This window comes from Emydura macquarii, unplaced genomic scaffold (genome assembly GCF_026122565.2).
Source record: "Emydura macquarii macquarii isolate MOO-44397 ecotype Brisbane River unplaced genomic scaffold, CSIRO-AGI_Emac_v2 contig_3470, whole genome shotgun sequence".
Classification (NCBI taxonomy): domain Eukaryota; kingdom Metazoa; phylum Chordata; order Testudines; family Chelidae; genus Emydura; species Emydura macquarii.
Genome location: NW_027133607.1, coordinates 6,729,257 through 6,742,777, shown reverse-complemented (window position 1 = coordinate 6,742,777; position 13,521 = coordinate 6,729,257). Strand labels below are relative to the sequence as shown.

Below are 13,521 nucleotides of genomic sequence, written 5' to 3'. Positions count from 1 at the left end.
ATTTGTTCCCTCCAGACTGTTCCCAGACCAGTCCTCTCTCTTTCGCCCTCACACTCCATCACCTTGTTGCTGTTACCTTGTCACCGAGTATCTCAGCCTTTTCCTCCAGATTCCCTGTTCAAGTCCCAGTACCTTCTACTCCTCCTAACACCTAGCTGGTCCGAGTGTTTTCCCCAACTCTCCTGGATATCAGCCCACAGTATGCTAGATGAAGCACTGCCCTCTATTGCAGAGAACATCAAACCTCCTCAAGTGCATATTATGTCAGTCACTAGTGGACATAGGATATAAACCCAAGAATGAATGGTGCTGCTAGTAATGATTATTTATTCTTAATATATGTATCCTTTCTCCAATTATACAACTATTGATTCCTAAAAATGTGCATATAAAAAGGAGATCAAAATAATTAAGGACCTCAAATGAGACTTCAGTGGGAGCTATGCATGTTCAAGGCTTTACACTGAGGAGGTTTGAAACAAGTTTTTTTACTTGTGGATTATGTGACTGGCCATTAGTACAGCGCCCCAACATTATTCTCTTTGGCTCAGCTTGCAGTACTTCACTGCAATTCTGCACTGAATTTTTGGGGGACTGTGGTACTCTGTAGTTCAATGTAGCACCCTGGAACTCCCACATTCACCACTGTCATATAATTATGATATGTTTTGTATAATGTGTGCCTTGTGAGGTATCATTTTAAAAGTCTTGATCTGTTGAACATTAATATCCTATTGGATTGTTTGTACTATCATTATATTTGACATTATGAAGCATTGCTATATGTGTCACTGAAATACGTTATGAGGTTGGGAACACCCACAACCAGCCTTTCAGGTACAGCAATGGAGTAGCCATGGATAGCCAGACAGCTTTAATGGCTCATCAACACCCATCAAGGAAAGAATCCACTATCTAGAGGCTTCTCAGAGAGAGCATGTATGCAATGGAGGCTGTTTGACCAATGGGGACTACCTAATCCCCATGTCACAGCAAAGATCTTTCTAGCAAGATGGAAGAAAATATAAAAGGTGGAAGTGGCATTATCACTGGGCCTTTCTCCCCATCTCAACACCTGGAAGATAAAGCCTTTGAACTGAAGGGGTCTGGTCCCAGACTGGAAAAAGGGTCCAGTCTGTGGACTGAGAAACAGAAATCTGTTTAAACAACGAGAGTTCTGTAGCACTTTAAAGACTAACAAATTTAATTTCAGCAGGCATAAGCTTTCATGGGCTTCAGCCCCCTTCCTCAGACGCAAATCTGCTTGTACCACCTGTCAGGGAGAGATACTGCTCGATTCAAATCCTGCTTAGTTTATAGATCTTAGACTGCAAATTTATTTTTCTTTCTTAAGTAACCAACTTAGATCTCTATGCTTGCAACTTATAAACACTTAAAATCTATCTTTCTGTAGTCAATACACCTAAAACAGCATGTTTTGGTTGAAGTGCTTGGGAAATGTCAGCTCAGTTTACAAAGAAAAATGTGCGTCCACTTCACTCTAAGGGAGTGGTGAAGTTAATGAACTTACACGGGTCAGGCTTCTGACTAGTGCAAGACGGTACAGTTCTGGGGTGCAAGGCTGGGAGGAATTGGTTGGTGCCTCTCTACAGTTGGTTTGAGTGTGACTGGTAGATCATTCATGTAACTCAGCTGGGTGTGTCCCTGCCTGTGGATGTCTGTGTGAGTGCAGTGCCTATCAGATGTTTTTACCTTGACATCAGCATCACCTTGTGAGGGCCAGCCCAAGTTGGTGAGACAGAGGGCTAAGCAGTCCTACAGTTCAGGTTGCACCCCCGGAACCCCATCACAGGGACGCTATATCATAGATGTTGCATAAGTGATGTTCAAAGCTCATCGGTGCAATTTTAGATTGATGTAAACAGCTGGATACAAAAAATCCATGTCTTAAAAAAAAAATCTAACTTCATATAAATATGAGCTGTCACAAAATACCTTTGTATCTTGCTCATACTTTTGGGAAAAAGCTGCCATTCTTATATTAATAATTCTTCCCAGAATTAATCAGTCATTGTACATTAGAACCAGCAGCTGGAGTGTTTTGAGTGATAATGAAACCTGTAACAAGCCATCTTCAGCCATCTTTTCCAAACAATAAGGGAATTAAAATTTCAATTTAAATGCAGGGGCTGAAACACGCTTCAGTAGCAAAATTACTTCAATTAATGTGAGTGGAATACAAAGAACAGACTTCAGAAATGTGATGCAGCAACCAGAAATTATGCCATTAATGTGCTTGCATCAACCCAACACAAAAGCTGCAAAGGTCTAATTTAGACTGTACATATCACAAAGCTACAGGCAACAATATTAATCAGCTCTCCAATTTCAATGCAAGGGATACAAGCGCCTTGTCAGATCACTTTGGGCTTTTTATAAACCAACAGCAGCTGTTTACCTTGAGGAGGGAAACAAAAGGACAAGCACATCTATAAACTGCATCCCTGACAATTTAATAATTATTTTACATAATATTCAGATCATATAAAGAAAGAAAGGTATTATCCTGCAGCCAGCACATGATTATAACATCACATTGACAAACAGGAAGAATTAAAAGATGATGGCAAAAGCCAACAAGCCCTCAACAATTTTTGTCTATTAAAGCAGTCAGGATGTTGATATGTTATTGTGTTTATAAATTACAGCTGCACTGGTCTTGAAATGGGAATTGCAAGTACTGATGAAAGGATTAATAGATGAATACATTTTCATTGCAGCTTCCTCTAGGTTTTCTTGGTTTAAAAGCCAAATGGTAACTCCTTATAGTAATGTACCTTGATGAACCACAACAGATAACCTCAGCCAAAGAACCAACAGAGTATGGTTTAGCAGCCTGAGCACGAAGAATAGGCACTAACACTCACTCCCCTTATGACCTTGTGCAAGTCTCAGCTGTGTGTACTTTTGTTTTCCCAGCTAAGAAACTGGGGTGATACTAACTCATAGGGGAGTCGAAGGATTCGTCAGTATTTGCAAAGCACTTCAAAGACACTCCTATAGCAACAGAATCACAATTGGCACAGAATGGAAATTGGACTATTGCTCTCTGGAAGAACACCACTATCACAAAGGAGCGATATGTTGGGGTATGGCCCTCTGCAACCACTCTTTACAGACCAACAAGCTAACTCTTTAACAGGTTTAGCTAGGTCAAGTGTAACAGAGAAAGGAAAAAACCAACAGGTTAACAATAAAGAGTTTAAACTGTCCTAATACTAATATCCCCGGGGTAACTCTTTCTACGGTGAGCATTGCTGGTTTATACCAATTTCTTAACCAGTTATTTTGAATATAAGAGAATGTCACCTCTCACCCCAGTTAACATATTTCCTCTATCAAGGACTTTGACAAAACCCACCTCAAAAATCTAAATAAATGCTACCCATCCCTAGGGTTCTAGTCATGACTCTATTAACGCCTTCCCAGAATTATAACATGCTTGACTTAATATTTTATGTAGCACCAGAAATTTCCACAGTGATTTACAAAACAGAGAGATTCATTACCTGCCCCAAACAACTTACAATAAGGTAGACAAGAGACAGGACAATAGTTCATATAAGGGGAAGAAGGATGAGGAAAACAAGGCTGAAAAAGGGTTCAGAAAGAGGTTTTTAAACAAGGAGGACAGACAGGACCCCTGGCAGACAAGATGTACAGGGTGACATGAAAGGAGGCACAAAGGCAAGAGTGCAAGGAGTTGAAGAAAACAGCCAAAAGAGAATTGGAAGAAGTGTAATGAGTCATAAAGGAAGGAAAGGGACAACAAAATGGAGTCGTACAGGGAGGCAGGACTATGTACGTCATTAAAGGCCAAGATGAGGAGCCTGAGTCTGAGGCAGAGAGTGACAGGAAGCCCATAAAAAGATTTCATGAGAAGTGAGAGGGCAAAACATGTTTCGGACAGTACAGAGAAGAGGGGCCAGAGAAAATGAAATCGAGAGCAAGTTTTGGCTGTGGGAATAAGTGAAGAAAGGATAGGTGATGCTGAAGAGGAAGAAAAAACAGGAATTTGAGAAGTGACAGATTACAAGGCAGGAGAGAGGAGAGTCAAAGGTAACACTGAGGTTGTGAGCGTGGCAGACCAGAAGGATAACAAAGTTGACGATGGTATTAAAGGAAGGAAGTGAAGGAGAAGATGTAAGAAACAACATTATTCTGTGGAGGAATCACGAAGACTATGAACAGAGAAGCCTCTCATCCCTTTCCTTATTTTACAGGAGGTTATTAATGTCATTGGTAAAGAAAGGGTAGTTTAGGTAGGGCGTAGAATCTAGAATGGTGATGAAATCTAGGCACAAAGCCCTAAATGTTAGGAAATAGGAGAGGAGAGAAATAGGACAGTAATTGGTAACAGTAAAAGAGAGACTTGAGTTGTGAAGCAAGAAGCCTCTCCTCCTCTGCAGTGAATGAGAAAGCAGCGGGGCTGCAGGTTGGAGAAAAGGGAATGGGAGAGGAAGGAGGAAAATTCTTGCTGGCAAGAGTCAATTTTGTTTTTTTCCCTAAAAAAAGGCGAGATCTCAGTAAAGAAGGAAATGGAGGCAGAGGACTGGAAGGTAGTTTAAAGAATGAAAGGTAGAGGAGAGATGGCAGGGATGATAGCACAAGAGCCTGTCAGGAAGGAGATATTAGGGAAAGGGAATTGACGGAGCTGAGAGAAGGAATTTACAGTAGAGGAAGTCATCAGTGAAAATAGGAAACCCAGCACGGCAATGGCCAAGGAGCACAGTGACAGAAGGAAGGAAAGGAGTCAACTGAAGTGTAAAGAAGGTAGCTTCAAAAACACAAACCATAGACAAGAGACAACGGTGAGGAAGGGAGATTAGAGACCCAGAGCCCATGTCAGAAAGGCTGAGAGTAGTAAAGAAGCCAAAGAGGTTGATAGGCTGAAGATCAAGAAAGAAGTGTGTGACAGAACAGAGTAAAAGAGAACAACACTGCAGAAGAAAAGCAAGCAGTGGACACAGAGAGAAAAATCTATTTACCTAAATAGCTGAATTAGCCGACTCTTATTCACAAATATGCATCAGTGTTAAGTATCACATCTTACCAGCATGTCAGTTGCATTGAGGTAGTGCTTGCTGGCCATGCACTGTTCCAGTTTCTGGGGCACTTGCTTGATGTTCTCAATCTCATCCAGCAAATTCAGGACGTGCTTGTGCTCGATTCCTTCTATCCACAACTTGCGCAGCTCGTCCCGCTTGCAGTGCAACAGCATTTTGCATGACAGGAGATTCTCCTTCACCTACAAGCAACATGTTGAAGATGAGGTCAGTCTAATGCCCCTTCTCTTAGAGCCTGGTCGGCACTTCCCCTAACTATTTTAACGTGAGTTTCAACTGGCAATAATCAAACTCACATTTTTAAAAACCAGCCGATTATTGCTCTCTATCCCAGGGGAATCATACAGTCATCTTACATAACGACAGCAACCAAAGGGGAAATGAAGTGAAGCTAGGTGCCAGGGCTTAATTCAAGTTTTGTGCCATTAGTGTATGTTTTACTGAAGTAGCTTTAATGGGATTCCACACATGTTCATCTTAACACCAGGACTAAAGAGCTACTTGCAGCTGTTTCCAACATTTATTCAGCATTTAGGAATGAAACAGGAAGCCAATTGTTTAGTGTAAGCAAATAACTAGCTACTATTTTGTTCCTCTGTAAACATTGTCTGTCTGCCTATTAAACTCTTGTGGCATCTCTTCCCCTCCTCCTCCTTTCTAGCCATGTTTCTGTTTTAAGAAACTGGACTGTAGTGTAGGATCCCTGTAAACTCAGTAGCTCAGGTGACACCGAATTCATTTGCAAGAGTTTATCTAACAAGATGTCTGAAAGAATGCCAAAATAGATAGTAATTTGGATAAAATTCAGCTCAGCATCTACATTACACATCCAGACACTATAACGCTCAGAAAAAAACAGTGCAATGTCTGCCATTCGCTTCATTTGAAAATCTCCAGCCATTTCTTGCAGGTTGTCAAAGAAGTTCTTGTTTTTCTATCACATCCCTACTGACAGGAATCAGAAACGTCTCTGCACTTTAGTTCCTGGCCACAACTACTGCGTTCACACTGTTTTCAAGTCTTCCAATTATCCTAAATTCCTGGGATAAGGTCAATACAACCCAATTTTTCTTGTATGCCATAAATGGATAACCACTTAAGTACCTTAAAATCAGCAAGCAATTAACACCACTTCACACACAGTTTTTACACTAGTTATTTGGTTCAGTGATCAACTATGAATATTTAGGGCCTAACCCCTTCTTAGGCAGAACTCTCATTAATATCAATGAATTAATAATGCAGAGAAGACCTTGGATTTATTTTCAAATTATAGAATCTTTATGGCCATATAACAATGCTTCAATTGCAGCTTTTTCCCCTTCTATCACTCCTTTGAATGAAGTGAAGAGACATCCTGAAACATACGGATGGACCAAAAGAAAGACAACTGCTAAGAGAGTCAATTAATACACAACAGCACCATGTTTATAAAGGTTAGCTTCAAAGATACAGTTTTAGACGGCTCAGGACCCAACAGAGTCTCCTTGAAATATCTACAGACACAGGAAAACCTGAACAACTCCGTGCTCCATAACTTGTTACAACAACAGAGAAAAATTGAATGCCATACACCACACATGTTGGGCACAGGCCCTGCTGCATATCTTAAACTAAACAGTAGCATCATAGCCCTAGTGGCATTGTTTGTGTCCTGTACAAAATGCTAGTCACTGTAAGACAGGCAAAGCAGGAAATGAATAAAATGCTAGAAACCTGATGTTCTTGGCCCTAGCACAAAATAGACTAGTGATCCAGAGAGCAGCTCTGCCTTGAGCACAGATTTTCATTTTTCCCTGTTAATTTAAGAGATGGGTGTCAGCATTTTTCTGGATTGAGGAAGTTAGCATGGGTAGGCAGGAGGAGAGATATGAAAGAAGATAGAGTGAACATTTAAAGATGTATTTTAAGGAAGACCATATTCCTCCTCAGCCCCTTCTTTTCCTCCATCATCATGACCCTGCAACACCATTAAAATCAATGGGGTTTTATGGGCATAAAACTCGTATAAATGAGATCAGAATCAGGCCCTGACATGTCCCCACAAGATTCAGTGCCTCGACAAATATGAGCTGTGAGGAAAATAGTTGATACAAACATAGATGTCTGGACAACTAACACAGATAATGCATTTTGCTTTTGCAGTAATGTTTCCTGTTCAAGTTTGTTCCAATGTGAACATCCACCTATAACAAAGGAGAGGAATATCAAAATGAAAAGCTTGACAGCATAATATAGACTGATAGCTATGACCCTTCTGAGGTAGCACACTGACAGCAGCGTCTAGCATCATATCTGGAGCCTGCCATGAGATTAGGGCAAATTTCCTTCAATACATGTTGACTAAAGCTAATTAGAAAACAAATATCCAAAGGTCCTTCACCCCCATAGTGATTAGTTTAGGTGGGAAGGTCGTTGTCACTATACGATTGTTTCTGACCCCTGGAAAGCTTAGTGTACTGAGTAAAAACGTGCCATCATTTATTTCAAGTTTAAGGTTATTGATCTGGGCCTTCACAGAGTCAGGCTTTGTATATAAATCCTTAGAATGAACTCTTACCCTTGGAAGGGATCAGAGAAGGCTCATTCACTTTGAAAATGCTAAATTAATTTGAAAAACCAGAAGGGTCAGTGTGCTGCCTCAGAAGGGTCAGAGCTCACATGGAGCACTGCTCCGAAAAGTTTCAAGTCATGATCTCCACAGTGCTAGTCAGACAATGGAACAATTTATGTACCTGGTTTGCAGGGCTTAAGTATAGTAATCCACAGAGGAAGTAAACCAAGGGCTGGGAGAGTGGCAAATTCATCAACTATGATAATAATCAGAACTGGGAACAGCAAAGAGCAAGCCCACACCAATGCTAGGAGGGCCACTGTTATTTACTAGAGTAGTAATAAAATTTAGGAAATGTCTGGTATTCAAAATATAGGAACACCTGGAGGCAGAGCATAATATGTCTCTCCATACTTACGAGCTGAGTATGCAAATAACCTTAACATTCATATTGTCTGGTCCAGTGGGCATCTGTTGAGTCACTGAGATGATTTAGGTGGTGTGTGGTCATCCTGATGGGCATAATATAAGAACCTGAATAGACTAGATGGGAGAGGTTTTGCCATATAGATTTGGGTTATCTGCGCTAGTCAAGTCACTAATCGGGCTAGGTCGTCACTAGTTTACACCAGCTGAGACTCTGACCTATTTAAATAACTCTGATGGTAGTTTCAAAGCTGGTCGTTAATGGCATCTTCTCCATTCAATATTTGGTTCAGCACAAGATGATATCAAGTAGAAGGAAGACAGGACTAGAGAAGTAAGGGTTGAATGAAAACCTTGATACTTTAATTTTACATTAACACGAAAGGGACAGGAACTGGGGCAAAGGTACAGATGTAATGAATAAACATATTAGAACACATGAAACCTGTTGAGAAGGGGAAATAAAGAGAGAAAGATGCCAGACATAGTGCTGCCTGCCCTTTCACCTGCTTGATCTTGTTGCGTGAGTTGGTGATTCGCTCTGTGATGCTCTGGTACGTGCGGATCGCTGTGGTGAGCTCCGTGTAGTGCTGAACAATAAGCTCATCCAAGTCCCGGTCACATTTCTCATAAGCTTCTTCCAGACGGCCCTTCTCTGTCTCTCTGTCCTCGACATCATCACTGGTGGAGAGAGTCCTAACAACAAGGTCAAAACAATAGCAATGTTTAGAAGTGGTTTACCAGCATAGGAACTCAAATCTAAAATACACCAATGGCTGGAAAGCAGCCACTATGTTATTCTTCAAACGCCATTGACTGAAGAGCACCTCCTGTAAATACGCTTGTATAAAGTTTAGTTGAGATCCAGCAATAACAGCTCTTTTTATGACATGCAGATCTTTTGACTTCCTTTATTATTTTCCTTGCTTTTAAGTGTTTCTGGTTTTTAAGTATGTTTTTCTCTCTCATCTGCTAGTTACTGTAATTTACTGAGCTTTACTTTTTAGACAGATTTTTATAGTTTGAGACACATCAGCAAATACATACAGTATTGCAATTATTTATTACCAGTTGTTATTACTATTGTGCCCAGAAGTGCGCCAGGTGCAAGACAGAATATGTATAAAGACAGCCATTGCCTGAAAGAGATTACAGATGTCACAAGTAAGTATGGGTAACAAACTATAGGCAGGAAATAGGATGAGGAAGGACAAATGAATACGGGGGGGCACTCACACAGTTTAGCAATATGCTCATTTTGATGGTTTAATTATTTTTTTAAAATGTAACAATCATTTTAACTCATTGCCACTAATCAGTCATTAATACATTATCAGGTCACGAGTCAGGCTGGTGAAATGGAATATAACTGGGATGGGAGATAAAAGTCCGTCCCCTCTCCCCAACCCTCTGTTCTACATTCTCCCACTATTTTACTTAAGAGTTCTAGGGATTTTCTTCTTTCTTCTGACAAGGTCATCCCAGCCATGCACCAGTGGAATTAATGCATAGATGTGACATTATCAGAAAGGCCCAGCAAGAGAATCAGACATGGCTTTGGGTAATCACTATCAATGGCCAGACTTTAACAGATCATAACTATAACATGTTTGTATGAATTTTGGCGTTTAGTATAACATTTGTTATACCCTGAAGAGGGATGAATATTGAAACAGAGCCCTGAGGGAGAGCTGTGACCCAGAAAAAGAAAGGTTTGAATTTTCATTTGGATTTTTATGTCATTTTTTTCAGAGGGGTAGCTGTGTTAATCTGTATACAGCAAAAACAATGAGAGTCCTGTAGCACCTTAAAATTTGTTAGTCTTTAAGGTACTACAGGACTCTCGGTTTTTGGGGGGGGGGTTATGTCATTTTTTGTTATCCTGGAAGGGCTGGAATTTTTGGTTTCTCTGGAGAGATCTAAAATATCCTATCAATGAGACAGCAACTGAAGGACTGGATGTATCTTCAGAACCAGGAAGAATTCCAGAAACACTTCATATAGCTCCCAGTAAACCCATGTAATTTATCTGCCTAGGTTTTACTGTGGAATATGAGGGCTATAAAAATAACTAAGAATTCTGAACTATGTTAAATTGCAGAGGATATGACAAGGAAGAAAGCCAGAAATTCCAAATGCACCAGTGAGTCTGAATATCCAACCTGAGAAACCTGAAAGAGACCTGACTTTCAGGAAGTGCTGTGCACCCACCCTTTGGAAAGTGACACTTTTAAAAAGTGTCAAGTTGTGCATCCAAAAATTGAGGCACCCCAAATCACTAATTGCTTTTGAATATTTAAGCCTGAGCCTCTACAGAACTGAAAATCTGGCAGCAAAGAGCTTAGTACACATGTGATGAGAAAGTCACGGCACACATCTCCAGAATGGCCCTTACTCTCAACTTTAAAAGCAGAATGTAAATAACCACGATCTAGGAATGAAAGAGCTCATCGACTCCTTTCCAGGGCTACTCAGATATTTCAGAGCAGCAGGTCAAGTGGTTTGAAGGGAAAAAAAATCACTGAACACTGCTGCTGAACAATTTGGCTTTCACTTAGGACTTGTTAAAACAATGGAGTCTAGACAAAAACTGAAACCAGTATCTGTGGAATTGATGGAAGTAAAAAAATGTGACCAGTTATTGGGGAAATAGACTTGTCATTTGGCAGCAACAGGGGCGGCAGGATTGAGGGGAAGGTAAGAAACCTGTCTACCCATCTCTGAAAGATGAAAGCACCAAACGATCCATTTAGGGTGTTACAAGAGAGTAACTTCAGTAACTTGAAGAAAGAAAAAAACCACAGGCTAAATATTAAGAAAATTCACCTAACAAGATCTGCTAGTTTGTAAAATAGTCTCTTAAAGAAAGTGGTAGAAACCCTATCATCTGAGTTATCTAAAGCAATACCGGACAAAGCACTAAAAATATACACAGAAAACATACTCCCTACTTCTCAGAAAAAGTAACAGGCTACAAAGATTCTATTTCTCCATTTCCCTTACCCTTTTCCTTCAGAGAAAGTAAACAGTTGCACCCTCTCCCCTTGTTAAAAAACACCTCAAATGATGTAACTGTCCCAAGACTACAGCAAGGATATCTTAAATTCAAGAGGTAATATTCTAGACCACCAAGGGGTTGCAATTATACATCTCTTTTCCTGCTGCCTTCCTCTGAAGAGACCAGCAGAAACAAATCCTATGTACATGGTATATTCTAGAAAAACCATATCACAGGGCAGTAAGCTGAAGCGCTACCCTTGCAACACAGTCACTACCACGGTACGTCAGCTTTCAAAAACTGTTACTCATTTCATACCTCTTTCAGTAGTAATGACAAAGGGTCAAACACAGAATTATTTGTACCCTACAAGCCCCCTTTCTTTTGTAATACTCTCACTCCTATCGGTGGAATTTGTTTCAAAATAGTGCATAGCTGCAGATGGTGCCAGGGATGTGGACCTTCCCCTCTACTTGACTGATGAACGCAAATGGATCAGCTGAGATCCCATGAATGGCAGGACTGTAAAGGAGCACCCTGTCCCTCCCCATAGACAATGGGCACCCACTTTCAGCTAAGCTCTATTTGTTTCATACTGCTTTCTTTTTTAAACAGGATGTTTTGCAAAATTCAGTGGGAAAGGTTATGTGTAGACATACAATGAATGATTGGGAAAGCCTATACCCCCCTATGTTATTTTACTACTGCGGAAAAGGATCACTTCTCAAACTGACCATAGCCAGGTTTTTTACAGAACATCATCATGGAGAAGAGGGAAATCATGGGAAATAAGGTTGTTATTCACTACATAAGAGACTTTAAAGCTTTGGCTAATTAAACTGCTGAAAAAATAACACAGCAGTACTTTCTAAATGCTGTATAACATAAAACGTCAGAGGGAAGTTGAGAGGGAGAATGGCCTAGTGGAGAGGACACCACCTTAGGACATGGAAAACCTTGGTTGTGTATTTAAGAATTGTCTAGGAGTACCTAGAGCAAGGGATATGTGCTCCTTTTTAAGGATGGTGAGTAGCAATCTACATAGATAAATTAAAAAACAAGCTGTTTAAAGCCAAATATGTCAGTACTTTACGGTCATTATGCAACAGTAAATGTCTTTTCCAAAAAAAATTTTAAATATATAATCTAGACTAGACAGCCACATATAATTTTTAAATCCAACATTCTTATTAAATATATTTTTACAGCCATAGAGGTGCAACTTCTCACCTCCAATTGCTTTAGAGCAAGCAATTAAGACTGTTCTGCCTGTCTGCCTCTCAAGGTGCTAATTGGTCCATCTCCCATTCTACCACTTACACCATGAACCAACTTCCTCTTCCTGTACACCTAATGACCACCCTCTCTCTGCAATCATTCATTAAACAAACCACTTCCTCTGTGAAGAAGTAACATTAATCCACCAAAGACAGAGAATCTGTAAAAACTAAAGGAAAGTGCCCATGACACTTTGGGTAAGTCTACAGTGCAATAAAAGACCTGTGGTAGTGTCATGGCTGGCTTGGGTCAGTTGACATGTGCTTACGGGGCTTGCGCTGCGGGACTATAAAAATCACACTGTAGATGTTTGGGCTTGGACTTGAGACCATGACCCCTCACAGGGTCTCTGAGCCCAGACGTCTACACTGCTATTTTAAGCCCCACAAGCCAAGCCCCATTAGCACACGTCAGCTGACTCAGGCTCTGAGACTCAGTGCCAGAGGTTTTTTAATCGCAATGTAGATGTACTCTGTGAGACAACTACCACCACCTGGTATGCATGAACTTCACTGTCTAAACCCCTTGGCACAAGGAGCTGTTCTTTTCTTGTCCTGTACCGCACCTAGCACAGTAAAGGATACTTATTCTCAAGATTGCAAATGTTCTCACTTACACTGCAGAAAAGTAAATCAAAAGGCATCCTTGCTGACTTCAGTTCTGTTGAACTATATGGTGAGGAGGTAGAAAAGTCAGCACGTTTGCCAAACAGACAGGATCAAAATTGTTTGGAAAAGAACTTTTACTTTCACGCTTCAAAAAGGATATTACAAACAGAGGACAGGATCATCAAAAAATATTAAAAAGCAAATGTATATTTATACAACTGATGACTTGCTGGAGACCAAAGGCATCTGAAATGGAGATGCTGCAAAGAATAGAAGATACCAAATATATGCAGCGGATGAACTCATTTGGGATCTTCAATGGCCTACTCTGTAGGGCAAGGAGATTAATTAATTTGGCATGAGTAAGATATACTGAGTGTTTCTGCTAAATCTTTACCCCCACCCCACACACAGCTTGGGTAAGCAAGTTTGACACAAAACGAGAGTTAATCCTCTCCCTGCCCCAAACCATGGAGCAGCAGGGATGTCACCCCACAGCTTCCCCTAGGCTCATTACACAGGAGTCAGTATTTGAAAAATCCATTTAGAGGTGGATCCATCAACTCCACC

At 40.5% G+C, this 13,521-nt stretch overlaps 1 protein-coding gene across 8 annotated transcripts in view; it reads right to left on the bottom strand.

Moving 5' to 3' along the window:
- EXOC4 (exocyst complex component 4) overlaps positions 1 to 13,521 on the bottom strand; it is a 542,063-nt gene that overhangs the window by 513,399 nt on the left and 15,143 nt on the right. For all 8 annotated transcript variants that reach the window (XM_067534924.1, XM_067534925.1, XM_067534927.1 and 5 more), the window contains exons 2-3: positions 8,574 to 8,763; positions 5,075 to 5,269 (exon numbers count right to left, since the gene is read on the bottom strand). In XM_067534924.1, coding sequence (XP_067391025.1) covers positions 5,075 to 5,269; positions 8,574 to 8,763 — 385 coding nt within the window. The remainder of the gene's footprint in view (positions 1 to 5,074; positions 5,270 to 8,573; positions 8,764 to 13,521) is intronic.